The 27,389-nt window shown below is 38.9% G+C and overlaps 1 protein-coding gene across 2 annotated transcripts in view; it reads right to left on the bottom strand.

The window, feature by feature from the left end:
* Positions 1-22,574, bottom strand: part of LOC113265233 (ABC-type organic anion transporter ABCA8) — a 65,426-nt gene extending 42,852 nt beyond the window's left edge. Inside the window, exons 1-11 of one of the 2 annotated variants that reach the window (XM_057317846.1) lie at positions 22,181-22,423; positions 20,761-21,109; positions 16,395-16,496; positions 15,099-15,303; positions 11,656-11,820; positions 8,895-8,998; positions 7,279-7,505; positions 5,599-5,740; positions 5,076-5,261; positions 3,126-3,273; positions 425-593 (exon numbers count right to left, since the gene is read on the bottom strand). In XM_057317846.1, coding sequence (XP_057173829.1) covers positions 425-593; positions 3,126-3,273; positions 5,076-5,261; positions 5,599-5,740; positions 7,279-7,505; positions 8,895-8,998; positions 11,656-11,820; positions 15,099-15,303; positions 16,395-16,490 — 1,442 coding nt within the window. In that variant the 5' untranslated portion in view covers positions 16,491-16,496; positions 20,761-21,109; positions 22,181-22,423. Of the gene's footprint in view, positions 1-424; positions 594-3,125; positions 3,274-5,075; positions 5,262-5,598; positions 5,741-7,278; positions 7,506-8,894; positions 8,999-11,655; positions 11,821-15,098; positions 15,304-16,394; positions 16,497-20,760; positions 21,110-22,180 lie in introns of both variants that reach the window. The other variant, XM_026512371.4, reaches the window with a different exon arrangement.
* Positions 22,575-27,389: the final 4,815 nt, after the last annotated feature.

Raw genomic sequence — 27,389 nt, 5'->3', positions numbered from 1 at the left:
TCATTCCCTTTGAAAAGGCAATTAAGAGAAAAGGAAAGAGAAGTTTAAAAAACTGCGAGAAAAAAAAATAGGGAGTATGGTAAAGGAGGTGGGGCAAGGTGTGAATAAATGAGACCAGGCAAAGAAACGAGAGAAGCTAAGGACGGAGAAGAGAAACAGCAGAGAAAAGATTGAGAATCCAGGCAAAGTTTTCATTGGATTATCTTTGTTCTTGAAATCTAAGTTTATATTTAATGTAAATGTCAATGATGTAAGATATAACAGGTTAAAGGAATTTTTCTCTAAACTTGAAGTTGAAAATGATGAAAGTAGCGTGGAGGGGGTTAGGTGGGAGCTGTCCGTAGGGCACAAAAGAGAACTGTGCTGGCCTCGGGGCTGTTAGCTTCTCAGTCTTTGGCCTGCTCTCCATCTGCATCCTTGTTACCTGATGGCTTCTTTCCCATGGAATTCTGGAGGCATTGGTTCAAAGGAGTCATTAGATGAAGGATCTGAATCGATTTCATCTTCGAGGACCACACGATCAACTTCTTGTTGCCGTGACCAAAAGGAGGACTTCAGGAAAAATAAGAGGGGATATCCATGTCCATATTCATCTACACAACCAGGAGACAAATACTGGGTCAATCACCAGTTTAAGGGAAAGAGTCACCCTAATAAAGTAGAGCAATGTCATCTCTTTTCCCAGACACCTGAACACGCCATCAACACAGGGATTGCACACGTTTTCCTTGATAGGTGTAGTCACATAAGGAAAAAAAAATCATTAAAATATCTCTATTATAATAATCGTTCCTACAGGAGGAAAGGAAACTGGAATTTTTAAAAATCTAAGGGGACTTAAATAAGTGTTAAGACTATCTTTAACCCCAAGAAAGCCAGCTATTGGAATACAAATGCAAGATATGCTGGCCATGCTGAATGCTATCTAGGAACCCAGGTGTCATGCCATCGGCAAAGGAAGAAGAAATTGAGAAATTGTGAATTTGTATCCAAAGTCACTATTGGATACAAATATTCCAAGAGAAAACAGAACAGGATTTAATGAAAATGAGGGATACACTGTAAGAAAGGGGCAAAATAATTCATTGAAATTTAACAGAGTGGAATTTTTTTTTCTATTTAGGTTATGTGAATTTTATTTTATTTTATTTTATTTTTTATTTTAATGTTTTTTTATTATGTTAGTCACCATACAGTACATCCCTGGTTTCTTATGTAAAGTTCGATGATTCATTAGTTGCATATAACACCCAGTGCACCATGCAATATGTGCCCTCCTTACTACCCATCACCGGCCTATCCCATTCCCCCACCCCCCTCCCCTCTGAAGCCCTCAGGTTGTTTCTCAGAGTCCAGAGTCTCTCATGCTTCATTCCCCCTTCTGATTACCCCCCCCCCTTTCTTTATCCCTTTCTTCCCCTACCGGTCTTCCTAGTTCTTGTGTTCCATAGATGAGAGAAATCATATGATAATTGTCTTTCTCTGCTTGACTTATTTCACTTAGCATTATCTCCTCCAGTGCCGTCCATGTTGCAGCAAATGTTGAGGACTCGTTCTTTCTGATGGCTGAGTAATATTCCATTGTATATATGGACCACAACTTCTAAAAGCTACTTTGTATTTATGCTGTATCTCATCCCCAAATAATAAGTTTCATCTGAAGCAAATTTACTCTTCATGACCCTCTTTCTGGAAATTAATCCACAGTGTATTTGCATTTAATTGTCATTTCTGTTTCCCTACATGTTGAGAGACATTATGAAATGAAAAAAATACATATATTTCACTAATATTCTGCAAGTGACCTCCAGTGTAATAATGACGGGTTTTTAAACTTATGTGCACTTTTTACGTGTTTAGTCATTCCTTCATGCAATATTGACCAAACATTTGGTATCGAAACACCTGCCATTTGGTATATTATTAGTTAGGACTTATCTTTTTCCCTTTATGAGGAAATCCAGCGAATGAAATTATATAGCTCGATGGGGTCCATTCTATCACCAGATTCACTTTATTATGTCATTTTAGCCAGTTAATTTTCCTTTCTCCCATTCATACTGCTTATCTTTCAAAGAATTTTGAACAAAGTCACCTTGTCCGAATTCAGGCTTACATTCAGTCTTAATGAATGGATGATGCAAATAATTCCAAGTGTATAATAAATGTTTTAGCCAAAATGGTAGACCCTGGCATCTATTACCCTAGACACTTCTGAAACGCAGAGACAATTATTGTTCTTAGGGGATTATCTGAAAACAACAACATGATCAATTCACTGCTTCCAGATGTTTCTCTGCACCTTTGCCCTCACTCTTTCTCCTTTGTCCCTTTGACCAGGTGTTGAATCCTTGACTTAAAAAAAAATACGCTCAATATGTTTATTTCATTAGTAACTTCTATAATTTTTACAGCTTGATTGAATTATGATTGACAGATAAAAACCGTATACATGGAAGGTGTGTAAAGTGATGTTTTGATACAGGCATATATTGTGAAGTATTATCACCATCAAGCTAATTAACATATCATCACCTCACATGGTTATCATTTTTCTGTGTGTGTGTGCGTGCTGAAAACACCCAGGATCTACTATAAAAGCAAAAATGTATGACTTATTGACTTTCTTATTGTGGAACTCTGGGGAGATTTTTAAAAATATAGATGCCCTGGTCCCACCACTGATGAAATGAATCATAATCTCTTTGGGTTGAATTGTGCTTGTTTTTTTTTTTTGTTTTTTTTTTTTTTTTTTAAGTTCCCGAGGTGGTTCTGAAATACAGCCAGGGCTAAGAACCACTGAGCAAACTAGCTAGGCAAAAGCAATTGTAAATTTCCATGATTAAGTACCAAGCCAGACCCATACAGGAAATAGCTTTCTAAGCATCTCTTTAAAAAGAAACAAATGACATTTAGAGCACAGTGAAGTTCAAAGATCAATGACCCTATAAACCAAATTCAAGTTGTAGTTCTGACCGGTCAAGTAGCAAGAAATAAAGAACTAATGCCCTTGTTCATTGCCTTCCTTCTGATGCACAAAGTAGTTTTTAAAATATAAATAACACATGTGTTAGGAGATTCATCTTTAGGAGATAATATTTGATTTTAATCATATCAGTACTCACTTGGCAAAATTTTCTCAAAATAAATCGTCAATGCCACGTAAAAGAAAAGATCAAAAGCCAACATGAAATTTGTTGCTATTATCAGATTGGTGTAGTCCGACGGATTAGGAAATGCATTAGAATTCAAATCATAGTCCAAGTGCAAAAGCTGAAAATTAAAAAGTAATTAATGGAAGGATGTTAGGTTTGTGATAAATCGTAAACAATTAGGTTTAGCATAAGGGAGCATAATAGATACCTTTTGCCTCCCACTGGGAACACAAAGTTGAATGAAACTGCCTTCTTTACAATTCTCAAATCTTTTGGAAAGCACAGGTGTGTGACTGACTGTCATGGAATTTAGTAACTGCTATGATTAAAGCATGTTCCAAGTGAAACTGGAGCATTAGGAGTGTTACGGGATTTTTGTTCCCTTAGTGCCCATGGTTCTTTGTTACACAGCTTTGAAGAATGAAGAGTAGACCAGATGAAGTGTGGTGGGCAGCAAAGCAAAGCTTACTGAGCGATAGTATAAAGCTCCCGGAGAGGGAGGGGACCCGAGAGGGCGGCTGCTCTGGCATTTAGATGTAGGGGTTTTCTAAGCTCTTTTGCAGATGTATCTTGAGCATCCTGAGTGTGGGCCCCCTGTGGACTGGCCACTAAGGTGTGCCAATCAGGGCTTTGATCATGCACCCTTCTACCTATCTGGATGTTGTTCACGTGTTGATGGTCTTTTGGGCTGACATTTGGACACGCACTGCCTCAACTTGTGGTAATGAGCCACGTTTTATGGTTCATTGTTTTGTTTCAGGATGTTTTGCAAAAGCGACTCCAGCAGAGGCTGGTAGACGGGGTGCCATCGTGGTCCTGTCTAATCTGTAAAACAGGATGCTAGTGTGGTTTCGTCTTAGCTGTCCTGGCTCCCTGTTTTCTTGTTGGGGACCCTGGCCCTGACTACCTAAGTGCCCAATGAACTCCTAACAGGAGGAGGCAGGGAAGTATGGGAAAAGGTGACATTTGAGCTCAACCTTAGATAAATTTTTAGCAAATAGGATATAGGACAAACATGTGGTCCTCCTTGAAAGTGGCTACATGAGAGAGAATTCATGATCTTGGAAGAACAAAACAGAACTGGTGTGTTTAAGGAGAACCTGTGGGAAAAGTGGGCTTGTCTATAATGTTCAAATTAATGGGTCTTTTATAATTAATAATCGTTTCATCAAGAACTAAATAACAGTTAAGTATGCAATGATCAACATTGCCATTTAATTGGACGGAAAGCAAAGCGAGTTCACTGTGAGACCCAGATAAAGAGAAATGGCGCTTGATGAGCAGAGATGTAATTTGCTGGTCTATTAATGTGTTTTTAACTTTTGATTTTTTTTCATTTATATGGTGATTGATACATTCATGTGTGTTGTTCAATTACGAAGTCAAAATAAGAGCTAAAATAATTAGAATTAGATTTGCAGTATCAAATCCATATTTAATTAATAGCCAAAGAAAACACTTCAGATCATCTCTGAAGAATGATATGCTGACCTTCCATTTTTTTATTCACCAAATGGCTTATTTTGCTGAGCTCAGTATGCCCAAAGCTTTAAAAGTTCATCTTTGGGGGGGCGCCTGGGTGGCTCAGTGGGTTAAGCCACTGACTCTTGGTTTCGGTTCAGGTCATGATCTTAGGGTCCTGGGATCAAGCCCTGCATTGGACTCTGCACTTAGCACAGAATCCATTTGGGATTCTCTCTCTTTTTCCCCTCTGTCCTTCTCCACTACTCTCTCTCTTTCTCTCAAATAAATAAATAAATAAATCTTAAAAAAAAAAGTTTATCTTTGCAATGTCATGGTAGTTGCACTGAGGCTTTAAATCTGACAATGCTAATCATAGAAAAGACTATAAATAACTGAATTCCAGACAAGAAAGATGTTTCTGAAATGCCATCAATCAACAATTGGGTTGTTTCTCACCTGGGCCATTCCAAGCATGAAGGCAAAGGGGCTAAGAAAGCTTAAAATCCACTCCAAGGACGTAGGAAGTTGCCTGTACAATACTGTAAATCCCAAACTTCCCCAAAAGACGGTGAGAAGGAACACGACCAGACCAGTGAGGAAAGATTTCTTCACCAAGACGCTCATCAGAAAAGCCAAAGCTATCTAAAATGAGAGAAGATCCAGTTGGTTTATATTTCTCTAAGGATTATTCTTAGCATAACACAATAAGGGACTGAATATACAAAATCAGAGTTACATTTTTTTTCCTATAATACAAAACTGTGCTCTACAAATTGCACTATAAACTGGCATTACAAAATACTACAAATCTTTTTTTAAAAAAGCACTACAAGTCAAATACACAGATGTACATAGATGTTCTCGGGCAAACAGCAGACAGTGAAGAAAAGGGATACGGAGAATAATTACCTATTTAGAAGCCAACACTTGATCCTTAGGGTAAGAGTTGAATGGAGAGCTATTCAATTTACCAACTCACCAAAGACAATCCATAGAGGAAGAAGAGGGTGAAGATCGCCATGAAGCCAGTCAGAATGACGAACTGGACAGATTTTATAATAAGTGCCAAGAAAAATGCCATAATGAAGATGAAAACAGCATAGAGCAGACCCCAGGAGAGCCTAGGATGGAAACAAGATGTTATCTTAGAATTTTATGTTCCATTGAAAGGAGGATCCAGAATGGATTCTAACATTATTCATTGATTCATTCTTTCTTTCAGTAGATATTTATTAAGTTTCAGGATATATAAATACAAGGTAAATGTTTTGGGAAGAATTCTTTAGGACTTAGGGATATTTTTTGTCCTAAAATGAATGCCAGAAATACACACACACATATACCTGTACACACACACACATCATTGTGGGATAAAGGAGAAAACACTATTCCACTCTGATTGATTTGGGTTCAAACATTTTTTTCTGCTGCATTCATACTCTGTGACCTTGAGCAAACTCTGTCATCCCTCATAATTTTTTTTATTGCTCTGGACACTAGGAATAATACCCCAGGATTAGTTCAAAGAAGTTATGTCTATGTGGGACACTGTCCTAGTACGTGGTAACCCCTCAGTGAATCTCAGATCCTTTTCTCCTCTCTAGGGCCTCTCTAGGGGTGAGGAGCTTCATGGATTTCCTCAGACATATAGGAGAGTTCACTTTCCTTTCTTCAATTCTTTTATCATGTTGATTAACATTCTTTGAAGGGTATAAAGAAATAATGAAAAACAAAACAGCAGCAAAACCAACAAAATAATAGCCCATACATACAGCAATTACTCTATGCCAGAAAGTGTTTTATGAATTTAGCAAATATAAAATCTTCTTATTTTCACAAAGGCTCTATGCAGAAGCATCGTTATTCTCTTCATTTTCTAGACAAAGAACTTACTGAACAAAGATGTTAAGTAACTATGATTTCAAGTCTAGGCATTTTGGCTCTAGAGTCATTAGATTTCACTGCTGCGCCATACTTCCCTCCAATATTAATTCAACAAGCAGTTCAATATTGACTTATAGGATTTTCTTCCAGACTCCACATCTGTTGCCATTTGCATATTCCACCTGGCTTCCTAGCCTCTGTGTTACTTTACTTTCTCTTCACTACGAGCAACACCTCCATGCTTTTTCAGTCATTATCAAGTTCTTTCTCACACAGGGCCTTGTCCATCCTTGGGATTACACAGCTTCTGACAATTTTTAAATTCAAACTACCCAGACCCTATTCACAATCCTGTTTTGCCAGCTTGTTCCTTCAAATATATTCATCATACCTGATCTTTAGTCTCAAAAGAGCTCCTGATCCTTGACCTCTTTTTCTCCCCTTTCAGTCCTGTGCTGGCTTGAATTCCTTCCACTTCTATCTGGCTTAGATGCCCAAATCCACCATTTCTACTGCACTCTTACCAGTAGACTCAATGGCCATCCCTCATTATCCCTACCTCACAACCACCACGCAAACCCAAACCTGCTTTTCTTTCTTTAGTCTGAGAAGCACGGTAACCCACAGCCTTAACTTGGCAAGCATTACATCAACAACAATTTATCCCATTCATAGGGAAGAGTTAGAAAATCATTAGGTTTGAATACTTATGCTTTGAAGAGGCCCACTTCCCCTGAATCCCTACATTTATTTATTTGTGCTACACTTTACTCACCAGAATGCCGAATCGCAAAGACCCATCATCCTCATCAAGCCCTTCATCTTTTTCCTCTCTCTTGTAATGTTAAGAGAGGCATAATAAGTGAACGAGGAAAAGGAAATAATGCAGAAGAAAATGAAGAAATCAGCTGCAATTCCTCCTTGACTGACGAAGGGATGTGTCTTCATGTTTTTTCCAGTAATGGACATCAACTCCTCCATGACTGAATGATTTGTTGCAGTCTGAAGAAATACATTAAAAAACAAAATTTGTATATTCATGGATGGCACTCTCTTTTTTCTTTCAGTCATCTGTTTTCCTCTGAACACATAACTGGTCAGTCTGGATCTGAGGCTAGCCCAATTTTCACTTCCGTGCTCCACCATGGGCCCACTTGGGGCCCTGACTCCAGGCATTCTGAGCTTCTCACAGTTCTCAAAATGTACAGTGTGCTTTATCACCTCCCTGCCTGACACTGCCTTATAATGCATTTGAAATACATTTATGACCTTATATACTGGCAAATCTTATCTCAATCTTCAGTTTTAAATGTTACTTCAATTAGGAATTCTTCCATGGCTCTGGGAAACAAACCGAGGGCTTCAGAGGGGAGGGGGGTGGGGGAATGGGAAAGGCTGGTGATGGGTAGTAAGGAGGGCACGTATTGCATGGTGCACTGGGTGTTATACGCAACTAATGAATCATCGAACTTTACATCGGAAACCAGGGATGTACTGTACGGTGACTAACATAATATAATAAAAAATCATTATTAAAAAAAAAAGGGAATTCTTCCATGCCATTCTAGGCTGAGAAGTTAGGCTTGTTTACTTACAGACACTTTATACCTTCCTGATACCCTACTTTTCCCTTTCTAATAATGTTCTTTTTAATTTTTTTAAAGTTTTTATTTAAATTCTAGTGAGTTAACATATAGCATAATACAGATTCAGGAGTAGAACTTAGTGATTCATCATTTACATACGACACCCAGTGCTCTTCATAGCAAGTGCCCTCCTCAATGTCCATCACCCAGTTAGCCCCTCCCCCACTCACCTCTCCAGCAACCCTCAGTTTGTTCTCTACAGTTAAGAGTCTCTTACGGTTTGCCTTCCTCTTTCTTTTTTTTTCTTCCCCAATGTTCATCTGTTTTGTTTCTTAAATTCCACATATGAGTGAAATCATATGGTATTTGTCTTTCTCTGACTTATTTTGTTTAGCATAATACACTCTAGCTCCATCCACGTCATTACAAATGACAAGATTTCATTCTTTTTGATGGCTGAGTAATATTCCACTATATATATATATATATATATATATATATATATATATATCTCACAACTTCCTTATCCATTCATCAGTTGATGGACATTTGGGCTCTAATAATGTTCCTATTAGATGCCTGGCTTCCTGACAAGGTTGAATTCTTGGGAGAGAAAATTTCTCTTCTATTTATGTCGGTAGCTCCTAAGACACATAGAAACTTAAATAAACTTTGTTCTAAAGAAACCAGTGATTAAGTGAAAGAACAAGGCTACCCATTTATATTTTATTTCATGAACCTTCTGAGGCCTCTACTACCATTAGTCTGCACGCAACATTAATTAGCACGGAACATATGTACTCACTTCTATAATAGCAGCATTGATAGCAGCTTGAAGAGCCACGAAACCTCTCTCCCAGTATTGTGAAACTTGGCAGTAAACATCTCCACCCATTTCAGAACAATGAGCTTTAAGAAAAGAAAAGAAAGCCATAAATACCATTATGGATTATTTCAGTCCTGATTATAGGAAACAGTGGAGTTTACAATGTCCACATATTCCAAATGTTATTTTGACTCAAGGCCTATGAAAACATAAACTGGAATAATGATTCTCCAAGCAGGGTGGACAGAGCACTGGCAGGGGATATTCTGCATTAAATTAGAATACACTATGCTTTCTCACACCATCTTCCCTGCTTCTTCACCCGTCAAGAATTTTGTGGAGCTCTTCTCTTCCGTGACTTTGTATTGTCCAAACAATCTTTTTATGTTGTTCAAAGGTTAGTAGGTCTCATATGGATTGAGAAGCATATGGATTGAGAACTAAAGCTTTGCCTAACATTGCATACAACACAGGCAATAATGAGCAACTGGGAGTTCGGAGGAGATAACCTGTTATGTTTAAATCATGTCAATCAGAACATCTTCTGAAGAAAAAAATCTTAGAAAAAAAAAGCACCTACCAGTCCATTGAGTATTAAACTGCATTAAAGAGTTTATATTTAATATGATATTTAATATGAAAAAGTAAAATTGAGTATTGGAAATAAAGGCACATTTCATAAACATCTTAAATATTTAAAAGTCATTTGGAAATAGTCAGGCCTACAAACAATGATATAACGAACACATATGGCCAAATTTTACCCATGGCCAAATTTAAAATATGAATAAATCATTACAAATACGATTGGAATCCCTGTATATTGTCTACGATCTTATTGCTGTTCCTAGCACCAAGCTTCTAACTGGCTAGCTGCTTTCCTGAACTTTGTGTTTATATATGCCATTAAGCTTCTATAATGTATCCCCAAACTACACATGTAATTTAACGTTGTTTAACTCCGTATCTTCTATCTCATTATAGTCATCATTCTGCATTTTGCTTCATTTGTTCTATATTATGATTTTGAAATTTATATAAATGGCCTTATTTTTTCTTCTTCTTATGATTGTGGAGAACCACATGGTAGGTATGCAAGTCAATGTATTTATCCATTCTCTCACTGATGATAATTTGGTTAATTTCCTTTTCCTTTTTGCTATTACAAAAAAAAAAAAAAGCCACGGCTATGGAAGTCCTTATATATGTCTTCTCATGAGTATGTATGTATCAGTCAGGATAGTCTATGATATGCCTAGTAACAAACAACCCTCAAAATCTTAATGTCTTATCACAGCAACAGTTTACTTCTCAGACTATAGTTTCGGCATAGGTCTTTGGAAGGAGGGGAGTGAGGTCCTCTGTTTCACATCTAAGGGTTCCAAGTTGACAGAGTTTCCATCTAGCTTGCAGAAGCAGGTGAGGAAAGGGTGTAGAGAACTCGCATCTGTTTTTCAATGCCTTGAATCTAGGTATCTAATTATAGCCACAAAACAATTATTCTATGCCCTCAGAAGGAGAGGAGAATAGGCTGCAAACCTTTAACACAGGGATAAGACTTTCACTAATAAAATTTCTATGATGCTGGGTTACAGGTTACACACATCTTCAACTTAAAAACAAAATTTCTCCACTGTAATTATTTAAAATATTTTATAATATTGGGTTTTCTTTGCTGTGTATCCTTGTCAATACTTTGTATCGTTCTATTTACTGTTTTTGGCCGGTTTGGTTAAATATAAAATGGTATCACATGTAGTTTCAAAATGCATTTCCCTGATTACTAATGGATCTGCATTAGTTTATTCTTGATCTGTTTCTCCTTCTATGAAGTTCCTATTTATATCTTTCACTTCTTTCCTGTTTCTATGCTTTTTTTCTTATTTATTCAGAGAAAATCTTTATATATTCTGATATTGATCTTTCATTAGTTTCATTTGTATAAATATTTCATCACAAGTTTTGCCTTCACTTTTCACTCTCTCTCTGATGTCTTTTGGTAAAGATAATTCCTTAATTTTGATCTAGTTGAAATTAGGAAACGTTTCTTTTATAGTTTGCGTATTTTTTGTTTTCTATTCTACCCCACAGTTACAAAGATATTCTCCTCTACTGACTTCTAGAAAGTTTACAGGATGTTTTTTTCATTGAGTTCTGTCCCTGGAATTGGTTGTTTAGTATGAGATAATTTCATTTTGTTCTCTGTGGAGAGATGATTTACCCACAGTGTCTTCTCAGTCATATGTTAGTTTTCATGTTTACGAGAGAGCTTTCCACTGGATTTGGTGCCCTCTTCATTTTGGGCCCTCAAAAATAAGTTTACTCAGGCATTTGAAGAGAAGCTTCTATTTTATTCATAAACAAATTTACTTTCCTTTAGCAATACTATATTATAACCACATATTGCATCTAATATATATGTATATGTACACATGCATATTTGGAAATGTATAAATAAATATATATTTATTTATATAACCATATATATATTTATTTATAAACCATATATATATTTATATAACCATATATATATATATATATATATAACCATACGTAACCATCTAATACAGTATGTTAACAAACCCAAAACCAATGTACATTTTTAAAATGTGTTGATTATCCTGTTGACATAAATTGCAGATAGGGATTTTTAAATTTGCTATATTAACATCCATTCCTATATACAATTTATGACATAACTGTAGTGGAGGCCACTGGAATTACATAGCTGGAAAGTTACCTTCATGGTCCCTGTGTTCCTTCTTTATTGGGATTCTGTATTCCAGTGAGAATTTCAAATGATATGAGAATGTATTAGTAAAGATGACCTGTATTACTTCCTCATGATAATGTAGCATTAATTCTTTAATATTTTCTTCATTGGAGAGCCCCAAAACTTTTGTACCTGTCATTACAAGAAGGGAATATATTTGTTAGTAAATTACTAGGAGACCAACTTCAGGATGTCATGATAAATTACTTTTACTAGAGTTCTTTATGGAAATAAAACAAAATCAAATATCAACTTTGAGTAGGTCAGGCAGAGTAAAGTTTGGGAAGAGACATTGTTCTTCAGAAGAACTACATGAAAATTAGTTATTTTATTTTCATTTGTAGTACCTGAGCCAATTTCAATCACATATAATATCATTCCATACCAGTTAAACTATTCACAGGAGAATTAGCATTGCAATAAATCTACAATGGTAGTAAAAAAATGGTCATGGATGGTAGTCACTGTGTTTAAATCACAATTAGGATCTGGTTTACAGCAGATGGAAATAATTATAAAGATTCATTTTCCTTTAACAATCTTGACAGTATGGTAAATATACTAAAAAAAAAAGGAAGAATGAAAAATTTAATACGTTAATTGACTATATTGACATCACTAAAATAATCCCTCTTTTCAGCAGATATTGTGTTCGATGCCATACAGATGTCTCATTAAGACTGAAAGAATGAGAGGGCATGCAAAGAAAGTCCTGGATTGGGGTGGGAGTGTTGAAGATGCAACTGGAGGAAAAGACAGCATGTATTTTGATAGAACTATTTTTTTTCTGTAAACTATCCCTTAAACCCATGTGATCTTGAGCAAGTCATGTAAGCTTTATCACTCAATTTCCATTATTTGTGAAATAAACAATAATATCTATTATTAGTACAGAATACTACTATAGAGTACAGAAAAATATAATACAAAATAATATTGTTACAAATAATATTCTATTACTACAGAATAAAGTCTCTATAAAATCTAGCACATGAGAGCATTTAATGAATATCATAATTGCAGTTAAATTATTTATAAAACAAAGATAACAATGCATTCATTGTAGAGATAAACTTGATGTAAAGACCTTGCACACAGTAGTCATTTAATGAATATTTATTAACCCAGTTGCATGGGACCTTGAACTGGGTTGAGAGGGTGTTGTTGAGAGGCACAAATTTATGGCATTGTGAATCACCCCCCCCCCCCACTGGAGAACATTTGTGAACCAGAGGATGAGGGCAAACACATCTTGGGATAGACAGGGAGACCAGACCTTAGGTGGACAGTGCAGATCAGTCTGTGATCTTGAATCAGAAATGGAGTCAGGGTTTGTAGGCAAGACACACAGTGCAGACATGCCAGTTCAGCTGGGAGTAAAGCAGTGGTGCTTGGTGAGGCATGATGGGGAAGCAAGTTGGATGTAAACCATCCACCTGTCTTGGCAGTGTGGGATGCAGCACGGACAGGAAGGAAAAGTCCAACATAATTTGGGAACTGCGGCCATAGAGACTCAAAATAGCAAGAGCCTGAACACAGATTACAGAAAGGTGGTCTTCTGGATACTGAATACAGTTAGGGGGTCAGGATCCAAGCACAAAATTAATGGTTACATAAGTTGTAGTAGAATCATGGACATGGGTTAGCAAAGAGAAGAGACTTTATATAGACTTCCAGTGATTGGGTGGAACAAGATCTAGAAGTTCCCCTTAATAATACTCTTTGTGGGGGATTATGGTATTTAAACTTGATACTGAGTACCTTCCAAGTCACTTTATTTATTTATTTATTTATTTATTTATTTATTTATTTATTTATTGAGTGTGGGGAGGAGCAGAGAGAGGGAGAGAGAATCTCAGGCAGGCTCCATGCTTAGCATAGAGCCCAATGTGGGGCTCAAGTCCATGGCCCTGAGATCATGACCTGAGCGGAAACCAAGAGTCAGACACTTAACCAACTGAGCCACCCACGTGCTCCCAGGTCACGTTTCTGTGTTCCTTTTTTAATTGACATATAAATCATATAACATAAAATTCATCCTTTGAAACTGTACAATTTCATGATTTCTAGTAGATTCACAAAGTTGTGCGAACTCTAAACTGTTTTTAAATTAGAACTCAACTCAGATTTATGGGCCAATCACTGTAGATTTCCCTTTAAGGTGTGCATTTATATTTGCAAAGAATTGTTTTTATTCGCCTGACATTCAGTCCCCCTTCTAGTAAACACTCTAAAATTCATTTGAGATGCGCCCCTCTTCCACTCACATACCATGTCTTTTGGATATGGTCTGCAACATAGCCTAGGAACCCAACCAATGGGCAGTGACAATACTGTATTCTTCTATCGAACGAGATTAGTTCTTGGTGGACCCAAGACCAACACTAATCCAAAGAAGACCATCATTCTAATGGGTCTAATCTCTGAAATTATTTTGAACTGTTGGGAAAGATCTGTATACTTTTCACTGGAGTTGTTTGTGGTAGAGCTTAAATGTAGAGATTCTGCAGGTAAGTCTGCTTCTATTTGGGGAGATTCAATCTGAGAATGAGGCTGGCGCACCATACTATAGACCTGACAATTGGAGACATATTTCTTCCTCTATTGCTGACCCATCTCTATCCATACTCATTTCCTTAAAGTGAGACAAAAGATGTCCCCCTTTCTTTGACACAAGTTGAATTGGGATTCTCTCATTCTCAACTGAAATATTCATGAAAAATATAGTACTGTCGATCTTATTTTGAATATGGTGATAATGTGGCTCAGAGGAGTTGGTGACTTGTAAAACGCACAGCAAACCCAGTCACCGAAGTACTTTTAGTCAAATGTGCTTTCACTCTAAGACTAGCTCTCTTGCCTCTGTTGCAGTAGGCTGTTTTCCCTCTGATTTCAGAAAATTATTCTTCAGGAAAGTGACCTTGACAATCATAATGCTCTTCTCATTTTTCATTGATAAGTATCTTAACACTGAAGGGTGGAAACTTGAAACACAGAATACTCATCAATAGAATCTTCAAATAGAGTAAGACAATTTTTGGTAGTAAAAAGCTGGAGATAGAATTCCCATAATCAAATTCAAGAAAAGACTCATTGCTTTTGTCTCTAATAACAAGCCAATGCTAGAGTGACAGTCTCATTCTAGTAATAATGCTTCCACAGCCAAATGCCAACAATTCCCTAAACACGCCTGCTTTTCAAAGTCTGCCAAACTCTATATTCCATGCTTCCCCCAATGCTATGCAAGATCAAGATTTCTTTGTTGAGAGACTGTGCACTCAATTTCACATAATCTATAAATTTTGACAACACAGTTTATCAACTGAAACGCAAATTAAATGCATGTATCTGGAGTTAAATGAACCAAAAATTGACATCAGAAATTCCTCTTTGGTTGCTAGAAAACTCACCATTCATGAAGGAGGCCAAGGCTACTTTATTCATTATCTGCTGGGTTGTATTTGTGACAGGTGTATATATAAGAGAAAATGCAGAGTCTTTAAATGAGTCTACTGGTCCCAGGTCCACGGCAGGCAGTGAAGAAAAATCATGAACTTTATGATCAGTAGGATACAGATATAAACAAAGTAGGAGGAGCAATGGAGTCAACCATTCCTATACAATCCAAGAGAAAGAATAAAGAAAATTATGATTTTGAATTAGTTATCCACAATCATTTGGTCATGCAGTTTGTCTTGTGCATTCTTCTGCTTTCAATATACGCCACATTATGAACTGTCTGAACTATGTACAGTATAAAATTCAGCAGTCTGAGTAAATCCAATGAGCTCTTATAGGTATTCAAATGTATTTAACACCAGTCTAAAGCATGCACTGATCATGAAAGTATGCGAGGCAACACTGGCAAGCTATTATAAATTATTACCAGCTGGTGTGAGCTGCTCATGCTGTATCTGGTTCTACTGAGAGTCTAGCGTTACATGAGGCAGTTCCAAGGCACTGCTTAACTTAGTAATAATATACTGGCTACGTGCCAAGATCCTGGTATTGGAAACTCAGCACAATTCAGGCAATCAGAAAAACACTGTCTTGTTAGTTATCATTACTAGTCACCTGTAAACTTCCAATAAGACATCACTTTATTTCCTAAATGGGTGATGATAGAAAAATTCACAATTAGATATACAGTAAAATTCTCATTTAGTTAGAAATGCTGCTAATTTATATCTATCTGATTTTCAGAAGATATCAAAGTTCAACCAGGATTTTTGTTACATGGTAAAATGATAGGAGCTAATGCCAATTTTCTTCTTGGCACCAGTGACATTTCCAAGTTCTCTACTCTTTTGAAGAGAATGATTTATTTTTAAAAAGAGAAATTCAAGGGAGAACCTACCAGTTACCCACTTCGTGGGTTTGTTAACCATGCCTTCAGAATCTCAGTGTTTAAACCTGACTATCCACTAGTAGGAACCCTAGCAAACATGTGACCACTGACTTTTAAAACATGTACTGGATTTTCTATTGCTGGCCTGCTTCAGGGCCTTTAGACCTCGACTTGGGGTCTGTGTCGACGGAAATGTCTGAAGACAGACTGAAGTTTGAGGAACAGCTCCTTCTCTTATAGAAAGGTTTTCTGGTTTGGTTTGGTTTTTGGAAGGGGGGATGAACAAAGTGTAGTTACTTCCTAGGGAATATACATTTTCGTATTGTAAATAAGAAGTGACAGAGATATTGAATCATACCATGAAGGACTCTCTTTTCATTCTCCATTTTTTCAGAAGGTTCTTGCATAATAATGCCCATGTCTGCTGACACACACTTATTTCTCTCTTAATCATTTTGCCCTGTTTAATAAGAAAGAAACGGAGAAGATAACGTAAATGTGACGATCTCCGTGAGAAGAAATGCCCTGCAAACAGAAAAAGAGCAGCCTGATAATTGCAGTGCTACAAACGAGTGCTTGGAATCTGTGAGTTCCGGAGTTAGCACGTTATGAGTCCTCTGGCTTTCTTTGTTTCCCACTTGCAAACTCTTTACTTTCTTATGTTTTTGGTCATGCATTGTGTCAGTGATCAATGCATTGCCTCAAAATTCATTCTTTGCAGCCTGCTCTGTGAAAATGGATCTGGGCCTTTTAAATCATTTTCTTTGCCAGCTGGCATGATGTAAAGCTGTGTCAGGAGGGAGGACTGAAAAGACATTGTAGGAGGAAGAGGCTCTCCTTTTTGGTGTCAGAGTGGTTCATTTTCCCTGTTACTAGAGACAGTATTTTTTTTCCCGCTGCTCAGACTAAATGATTTTCTCCAATGTAAAGTGCCTGGATGGTAAAGGTTTCACTGTGTGTATTCAGTAGCTCTTGACTCAAGAGCAGTAATGTATCTGGGAGCCCCAGAGAGCTAGAGCCTTTCCCCCAGAGCTTTGTTTCCTTCAGATCCCCTATTGCAAAGTCAGTGCACTCCTTGTGCCCATGGCTTGACTTTCAGTGGGCTGCAACAACACCCGTCCAAACACATCTTAGTTGACGCAACATGACCCTTGCATGGAGTAAAACAATAGCCATCTACCACCACCAGTGGGGTGGGAAACCTCCCTGCCCGCATTCCTAAGCAAAGGTGAGTTGCTCCTGAGGTTTGCTTGGGACCCAGCATTGACACAAAGCAGAGACAGTCTATCCACCAAGGAAGGGAGAAGCAGCTCTCGTATATCCAAGACCTCCCAACAGATACAAGGATAGATTATACAACAGGTCACAAAACAAGTTATACAGAGTATCTTTTCTGACCATGAGGATAGCAAACTAGAAATCAGCAACAAAAGAAAAGCACGAAGGACATTGAATCAGTGATCAAACACCTCCCAACAAAGAAAAGCCCAGGACCAGATGGCTTCTCTGGTGAATTCTACCAAACATTTTTTTTTTTTTAAATGAAGGGCACCTGGGTGGCTCAGTCAGTTAAGCATCTGCCTTTGGCTCAGGTCATGATCCCAGGGTCCTGGGATCGAATCCTACATCGGGCTCCCTGCTCAGCAGGGAGTCTGCTTCTCCCTCTCCCTCTCCCTCTGCCCCTCCCCTCTGCTCATGCTCTCTCTCCTGTTCTCTCTCTCTCAAATAAATAAACTCTTTAAAAAAATTAAAAAATAAAAAAGAATGACTGCCAGTCCTTCTCAAAGGCTTCCAAAAAATTGAAGGGGAGGGAATACTTTCAAACTCTTCTGTGAGGCCAGCATTACCCCAAGGCCAATGCCAGATGAGGACACTATAAGAAGAGAACATTACAGACCAATATCCCTGAGGAATTTAGATGCAAAAACTCTCAACAAAACACTAGCAAACTGGATTCAACCACACATTAAATGGATCATACACCATGATCAAGTGGGATTCACTCCTAGGGAGCAAGGATGGTTTGACATATGTAAATCAATAAATGTTATACACCATGTGAATAGAATGAAAGGTAAAAATCATATGATTGTCTCAATAGATGCAGACAATGCATTTCACAGAAGACAACATCCTTTCATGATAAAAACCCTCAACAAAGTAGGTATAGAAGGAATATATCTCAACATAATAAAGGCCATATACAATAAGCCCACAGCTAACATCATACTCAATGGGTGAAAGGTTGAGAGCTTTCCCTCTAGGATCAGAACAAGACAAAGACGCACATTCTTACCAAACTCTTGTCCCAATCCCTCATCTTTACTTTTGTCCACACCTTTTGTCTAGTATCTCTCGAGTTCCTTCCTTAAAGGCAGACTATAACTTTGACTGAGAAAGGAGTAGAAGTGACTATGTGCCACTTCTCAGCCTAGCCCTTATGAGGCCTTGGGTGTATCTGTCCCCTTATGGCTCGGTCATTGCTATAAGAACATACTGGGCTAGCCTCTGGGACATGAAAAGCACACGAGAAAGAGCACAGTCATGCCAGTCATGCCAGTATAGAGTAGCCTACATCAGACTATGGCCAGCCAGACTCTAGGGATCTGAGCAAGCCCATCCAAGATCAGCAGAACCTCTGAAAAACCACCCCATGCATCCCAGCGATAAATGTTTATTATCGTGTGTCATTTGTTGTTACTTTTTCTTTTGCTGTGCAATGTAAATGCAGCTATAGACAACAGATATATTACGTAGGATTCCTTATTTAGCTTCTACAATACCATGTTTCTTTGGTTTTAGTGACCTTTTATTTTCGGTTTCTGATTTGATCATGCTATGGTCAGAGGAAGGGCAACTCTGCAAGAGACTGCTTCCTTGAAATTTCTTTCTTTCTTTTTTTTTTTTTTTAAGATTTTATTTATTTATTTGACAGAGAGACAGCCAGTGAGAGAGGGAACACAAGCAGGGGGAGTGGGAGAGGAAGAAGCAGGCTCATAGCGGAAGAGCCTGATGTGGGGCTCGATCCCATAACGCCAGGATCACACCCTGAGCCGAAGGCAGACGCTTAACCGCTGTGCCACCCAGGCGCCCCTGCTTCCTTGAAATTTCTTGAGACTTCCTTGGTGGCACAGCATATTTTAATATTTGGAAATAGTCCACGGATGCTTGAAATAAACATATGTCAGCTTTTAGTTTGTTTTACGTATCTTTATAATTGTGTTCTCTGAATTTTCAGCATCCTTTCTAATGTTATGTTTACGAGATCAATCATTTCATGATAGAATTCTATTAAATTTTTCCAGGCTGATAATAGATTTGCCAATTTCTTATTGTATCTCTGTTACTTTTTACTGTGTGCATTTAAAGGCTAAGAGGTTAGGTGCATGAAATATTGCTCTACTGCTCATATTTTAATGGTAGGTTGCTTCTACTTCTGATAATAGCAGAGACATGAACTTTCTTTAGCTTAGTATTTACCTAATGTAGATTTATCTCTTTCTTTATTTTTAACCTTTTGCCAAATTTTTAAATGTGTGATTAATGTAAGAAAGATTCAGAATTTATTTTTGGAAATTCAAGCTGATAGATAATTTTAAGAAGTGAATTAATTTAGTCATGTATAAATTTCCATTTTGGATGGTCTTTCACTGTGTTTTATTCTCACTTGAAGTCTGCTTTTCCTCTGCTTCTAGTTTTGTCCATATTACCTTCTATTGAAATTTATCAAGTTCCCCCTGCTCCGCCCCAAGTTTTCTTCCTGTCCCAAAGATATAAAAGATATTTACAAAAGTTATTCTTTTGAAGATTACTCTTAATTTTTGGGCTTTCCTGGAAAAATAGAATCTTTCTTATTCAAATGGAAACTCCATGTAATGTAATAACCCTATACTCTTATAGGAAAAGACTTTCTAGATACTTATCTCTCTGCTGAATCTCAAACCCAATCATTCCGGTTATTACTAAATAGAAATTTGGTTCAATTTTTAATTTAAAGAATACATAAAGTGAATTTATTTTAGCCACCTATAGTCAATTAAATTTGCTAATGGATTACCCAGGTTACTCTGGGGAGGCTGTGATGTATTTGAGCTTGTACTTGTGATGGAGGGCAGACACTCCACCTGAACTAGGCTTGGATAGGCTTTAGCCAGGTTAAGAACACAGGACCGTCTGATTTGTGTGCAGGCTAGTTCACAGTGAAAACATCCCATGGACTCTACCTAAAATTGCCTGCAGAGAGCAGCGTTATTCTTCCATACATACCACACCAGCACCAGAGAACTATGTAGCAATAGATCAGGCCTTTCCCCTGAGCAAAGGGCATATATGAATGTGTGTGTGTGTGTGTGTGTGTGTGTGTGCATGTGTGTATGTGAGCTGGTGGTGGTGGATTAGGTAGGGAAATTTATACTTTTTTTTTCTTGCAGAGACCAAAAATACCTCCCAGGAGGAAGTTTCTCCGCGCATAATAATACTACCACATCTTTCCAAAGCCTTAACCAACCAATACTACACAAATATGATTTGCTGAGCCTCTCCAAACACCTGCGGAAATTGAGTGCTTTCAAAAGGTCCTCACTACACGAGGAAGCAGCATATCTAAGCTGAATTACAGAAAGTAACTATATTCTAGAATGATCATCAGTTTTCTGGAAAGCATGCCAGGGACCTGACTTGGGAGGATGAGTCGGGACTTCGGAGCACAGAGCCAACAGATCCACCTTGAACTGGTTCTTAAGTCCTGACTTTGAGGCAAGCGTTCTCCTCCTCCCATGTGTCTGTCATGCTGGCCAAGGATAGAAAACCATGCGGTTGCCATGAACTTCCCCATCGTGATGAGGAATAGATGTGCCCCTGCCCGAAGCTGTCATTCCATTCACACCACAAATGACGCTGAGGGCTCTGCTATTTCCTGGAAACAACACTCAAGGAAGACGTCCAGAAGCCAGTTCCAATGGGAGGTAAATTAGCCACGACAGCCTCGGAGAGCAGTGCCTGGGGAAAGATCTACACATATCTGCTGATGAGGCTGACAGGCACATGTAGGTGGAAGCAGGTTGCATGAAGAGGCTAGAAAGCCCAGGGAATGGCAGTGGGTGGGAGGAAGACAGTTCCCAGGAAGAAAACGAAAAAAAAAAGCATTAGGTCGGGTATCCAGGGATACGGGATTGACGATCCCTATAGGCTATTCCTAGTTTAGCGACTTCAGTGGGGGAACTTTTAAGGGGACTGTGCAAGGTTGGGCAGGAGGGCAAGCTGGCGAAAGAGGTGATCTCACTGTGGAATCTGCCACAGCCAGATAGAGCACGGAAACATCTGTCTGGCTCCAGTCCCTTCGATTTTCCATCAGAAATTAGCGTTGCCTACTTTATTTCCCCCCAACTCATGTATGTTCTGTAGTTTATCCAAAAGACTAAGAACAACTTGAACTCCTTCCTATGCATGCAGCAGACAGTTTCAAGTTGTGAGGACTCTGATTTTTCTCCTCGTATACGGTTGTTAAACTCAGAGCAAAATGCTCACATTGGAGGAGCTTGAAATCTCTGTTTATGAAAATAAGTGCATTTGAAATAATATTGTGATAAGGAAACATGGCATTTTTCAATTGTGGTTCAGTACATCCTGGGCACAGAGTAAAAGATACTGGAAAGCGTCTTACGTTTCCCAAATTCTCATAGCCCGAGAGTGAGAGCCAGAGACAAGACAAATACTTCTGCAAATGCTTCTGGTAAACAGTCTCAGAGTCTAGAACAGTTTATTCAAAATGCCCTCACATTATTGTGCAATAGAAGTAAATAACTATCACTTTGCAAACAACTGAGGTTTACAAATCAATTCTCAAGATACTTAGTTTTTCCAAATTTCTTAGGCAAATTTCGGCTTATTTCCATGCTCAGTTTCTGGTTAAAAATCATTTAAACTCAGTTAAAAATATTTTCACTCAGTGCTTTCCTTTACATAATATGAAACACTGAGTGTTCGAAAACATCAAAATAGCCCATTAGTTTTCAAAATGATTTCCCCACAAGAGGGTCAGCATTCAATTCCCAAAGGCTTATTTCTAATTTTGCGAGAGGATTAAAAGCCAAAAAGGAAACCCCCAACACAAATCACAACACAGACAAAATACAATGAACTTACTTTTGAGACTTTTGAAGCCAGGACTCTGGAGAGGCACAGCGTATCCACCGATCTCCTTATTTAGAAGAAAACAATTCACATTTTTTTCCCCTGGTGTCTACCACATGTCCAGAATCTGCTTTAACTGTTTGACTTCTGTGAAACGTTCCTGCGAGGGCCGCCTTCAGAAGTCACAGCCCGAGCTCTGTGGGCCCTGCCAAACATCGCATTCACGTGACCCCTCTTGGACTGTTGATCTTCTCATTGACATTCGGCCAGTTCCTGCAGAGCGCAATGGCATTCACACTTGGTGGCCTGGCCATATCATAGTATAAGGAGCGTCTTATCAGGGAGCTCCAGTACTCCTAAGCTTTTCTCTATGCTGTCCCAGGTCATTGTTAGCTAATATCCCCATTTAAAGCAGTGCCTTTGAAGGGAAAGTAAACAGTTGAATCAGAGAAAAGCTCCTCTCTACACAGAGCTCTGCACTGCCTGATTGACATCACCCCTTAGATAATCAGGGTTTTCATTTCTGTTTCTCATTTTTACTCAGCTCAGAATATTTCTAATTTCCCTCATGACCCACTCTTTGACCCATGAATTAGGGAAACGTGGGTTAATTTCCAAGTCTCTGGAGATGCTCCTGTTATTTTTGGTTATTGATTTCCAGTTTAATTGTAGGATGGTCAAAAATTTATTTTGTAGGGGCGCCTGGGTGGCACAGGGGTTAAGCGTCTGCCTTCAGCTCAGGGCGTGATCCCGGCGTTATGGGATCGAGCCCCACATCGGGCTCCTCCGCTGGGAGCCTGCTTCTTCCTCTCCCACTCCCCCTGCTTGTGTTCCCTCTCTCGCTGGCTGTCTCTATCTCTGTCAAATAAATAAATAAAATCTTTAAAAAAATTTTTATTTTGTATGTCAGATTTGTTAGGACTTGTTTTCTGACCCAGGATATGATCTGGCTTGGTGAAGATTCCACATGCACTTGAGGAGAAGTGCATTCTGCTGCTGAGTGCGTGGAGGATTACACAGATATCCTTTAGATCTAGTTGGTTGATGGTGGTGTTCAGTTTTTCTATATTTTTGCTGGTTTTCTGTTTACTAAGGAGGGAGCACTGAAGATTTTAATGAAAATTATGGATTTTTCTGTTTTCCTTTCAGATGTCACTAGTCTCGTCCAATCACTTTCACGCTGTGCTGTTAGGTACATATATAGTTAGAACTGGTATGTCTTCTTGGTGAATTGGCCTTTGCATCATTATGTAATAATGCTGTCTCTATGCCTGGTGACTTTCTATGCTCTAAAGTCTACTTTGGCTGATTTTAATATAACCATTCCCACTTCCTTTTGATTGGTTTCCATGGTATATTCTTTCCATCTTTTTTATTTCCAACTATCTGTATCATTCAATATGAAATGAGCTTCTTCTAGACAGTCTACAGTGATGTCATTTTTGTTCATTTCTTTGTTTAAATCCAATCCAGTAACACATGTCCTTTAATTGGTGTGTGTAGACCAGTTACATTTAACCCAACTACTGGTATTTCAGGATTCAGGTCTGCCATGTTATTATGTGTTTTCTCTGATTTTCATTCTTCTGTTTCCCATTTTCTGCCCTCTTTTGTCTTACCTGAAAATTTTAAGTATTCCAATTTACCCACTGTGATATTAAAGCATATATATTTGTGTAGTTATTTTAGTGATTGCTCTAGGGATTACAAGAGACACACTTAACTTTACACAGGCTGCTTAGAAGCAATATTTTACCACTTGACATAGAATGTAGAAGCCTTACGCCCATATAGGGCAGAACAGGTAGGCAGCCAACGGGGTGCTGCTTACTAGCTACAACCAGAACGAGTCAAGAATGGAGATAAGAGGCAGTCCCCATCACTCCAATAAAACGTTATTATTCCTTGTGTAGTTCCCAGTCCTGAGCTAATTTTCAGATCCAGAATCCTCTGTCTGAAGGATTAGCCAGAAGGAAGAATCCCAGAACATCCTTACAAGTATATACTCTGATGGTTTCCCCTAGTCCTTACTCAAAGTGATCTACGGCCATTTACTTGGACGACTGTGCATTGGAGGAAGAAAAAAGTCCTCAGACATTTCAAGAGCTATTGGGCATAGGGCCTCAATGGACACTGGTACCTAGAAAGCTAAAATGTCACAATGGCCTCATTGTTAGAATGGGCGCATGAAGTCAAGGTAATAAATGGGGTTATGGTCAAAGCCTAGCTTTATGTGGTCCCGCTGGGTCTATGAACACACCTAGTGGCCATTTCTCTAACAGCGGGTATATCATTAGAATTAATATACTTGGGGACACCTGGGTGGCTCAGTCGGTTACGTGCCTGCCTTCAGCTCACGACATGATCCCAGGGTCCTGGGATCCCTCAGGTCCCTCAGTGGGGAGCCTGCTTCTCCTTCTCCCTTCTGCCAGTCCCTCTGCTTGTGCGCTCTCTCTCTCTGATAAATAAATAAATGAAACCTTTTTTTTAAAAAAGAATTAATATACTTGGTATTGGGAATAACCCCCATATTGGGTCCCGAGCCTGTTGGGTAAGAAGTCTCACATAATGGGGAAGGGAAAGTGGACACTTCTGATAATTATCTCAACCCACCCCCAGCCAAGACACTGAGTCAAGAACAACACTGCCTCTTGAGGAGAGGGAAAGTAGAGACCATTCATGACATACAGGACACAAAGGAAGTGTATCTACCACATCTTCATTTAATTTACCAGTCTTATGCCTCCAGAAACCAGATGGATCCTGAAGAAGAGCCAGATTATTGTGAGCTCAAACAGGCAGCAACAGCTGCTTTGCCAGACATGGGATCTCTTCCTAGAGCGTGCTATTCAGCTAGTGATTCTTTTCTATTCTGATTAGGAAAGAGTTCATATTCAGGTGAGTTATACAGTAATATTCCTTGGTAGTTTTGCCTCAGGGCTATGTTAATCGTCTTGCCTCTGCTACAGTGTCAGAGATCTAGAGCCTCTCCCAGAACATCATAACGATACATCGGTAGCATCATGCTGATCTGTCAGGACAAGGAGAGATGACCAGGGCATCACTGGCAACATGGGGAAGACCCAAGTGCTCCAGAGAGTAGGCAACACATCCTCTGAGGATAAGGAACCCATCACGTCACTGAAGGCGCTCTGGGTCCAGTGGTCAGGGGTGCATATCTCCTCCAGAGTAAGAGATGAACTGCCACATCTTGCACCCCCTACCAATAGAAGACCGGTACCTAGTATGGCTTTGTGGACTCCGGAGGCAACACATTCAACAGCTAGTAAGACTTCTCCAGCCCATGCACTGCCTCACAGGGAAGGCTGCCATCTTTGATTGAGACCTGAAGTAGGAACGGACTTTACTTCAGAGTGTTCTGCAAACAGTTGCCGCTCCCATCATGTTCTGTTAAAATGAGACTCTTTCGTTGTGTGGGCTTCTTGTCCTTGGAGAATTGATCAGAGACTTGCCAGTCTGCAACCGCTCTAACAGTAAAGATTTCAGGAGCTAACGGAAATCGCTTTGCGTCATCAAGGTCACACATTGTGTGAATGTGCATTCTGCTTTGGTAGAAAAGTTGCGTAAAGAGCTTCATGGTTTACAAAAGTTTCCACCTACGGTTTCTCATCTGAGTTCCATACAACCTAGTGGGTAGATAGGACTAAGAGGACACTAGACTTAGTAAGGTTATGCACTTTGGGGCTTTCATCTCAACCACATAGCTAGAAAGAAGCCAATGCCGTCTCAGATGACCCAGGATTCTAAATTCCAACCTCTTTCTCAAATTAGGTGTTTACTCTGCATTAGCAAATAGATTGTTGAGGGTTATACTCAAACTGATCACCATTTATGGTTTTTGGGGTTTGGGGGTGTTTTGGGTCCAGGAGATAACTGGAATTAGTATTTGGTTTTTATGTTGAGCACATAGGATAACCATCAGGCCAAGATCCCACATTGACCTAAACGAGAGCTGCATGCTTTTAAAGCTGAGTCCTGTACATTGTCAGTTTGATTTGTTATCAAAGGTAACTATCTACGGTCTGTCTATCCACTTCACCCCAGCACCTGCCCTTCCTCCGGCATGAAGACTCATCTCAGCGTCTCTATGTAAAATCATTAACATGAGTTCCACGATAGTTTATACCAAATAATTGGTATAATCATTCAACATTAAGGCATCATATTGAAGCTACAAAAATAATTCTCTTACAAAACCACAGAGGCATAAACAGAACCGATGGGTATTTGGGCTTTTGGGGTCTTCTTGCAGGAGCTTCTGCTTTACCAAGGAATCTATTTTCTCATCAAAATCAGCCAAGTTCTCCTCCTTGGAGAGCTCTGGGACTGCTGTCCTCCTCCAGATTGAATTTCTAACTCCAAAACGATGGAACTATTATTAAGAGTCCATACATTTTTTCACCTTAAAGTAATATAACATTACGCGTCAACTATATTTTAATTAAAAAAAAAAAGGGTTCGTACATTTTTGTGTCCAAAGGATCTGAAAAAGCAACAAAGTATCAACGTTAAGGAAAAAGATAAGGTAAAAAAAGTTTGTGGACTGAGTTTGTCACAGGGTTAAAATATATAATGCATTTGCTTCTGTTGGAGAAAACAAAAAGTGCTTAGATACGGCTTCTGAACTTAAAGGTTCCGTCATGCACATGAGCCAGTGTTTTAACATTCAGCACAGTAGCAGGAAATGGTGGAAGGAAGAAACATTTGAAAAAGGAGGCATCAGAAGATTATAGAGCTGGTTATCTGTGGTTTTTTAGAGCAGATATCCTTCCGTGTCTCTTTCCAGAAACCACTGCAGCTGGCCCTTAACGGGGTGGAACGCCCTTGTTGTTGACCAAAATAGTTTGGGAAGGGCAGTGAGAGCCTGAAGAGGAGCCCAGCAGACTAGACTGAAAATACACCACCAACAGTGGTGGGTCAGTCCTGGCCACAGCGCCAATCCGAGGACAGTGACCAATCAATGACCATGTCGCTGAGACAGTTGAGGTGCTCAGCTTAATCAAAGAATGGATAGAAGATGTGTCCCTGCTCTGAAAAGGAGTCGGGAGTTTCCCAGAACCAGAAAACCTACATGTTTGCAGGTGACAAGCAAGCAAAGATATCACCGAGCAATAACACGGAAAACAGCACAACGAGGAAGTTCTGACTAGCAGAGCCTGTGAGCTAAAGTAGCAAGAAAAACAGACAAAAAACCACAAGA

Source organism: Ursus arctos, unplaced genomic scaffold (genome assembly GCF_023065955.2).
Source record: "Ursus arctos isolate Adak ecotype North America unplaced genomic scaffold, UrsArc2.0 scaffold_24, whole genome shotgun sequence".
Lineage (NCBI taxonomy): Eukaryota > Metazoa > Chordata > Mammalia > Carnivora > Ursidae > Ursus > Ursus arctos.
The sequence above is the reverse complement of the archived record's forward strand: the minus strand, read 5'-3'. Positions and strand labels throughout refer to the sequence as shown.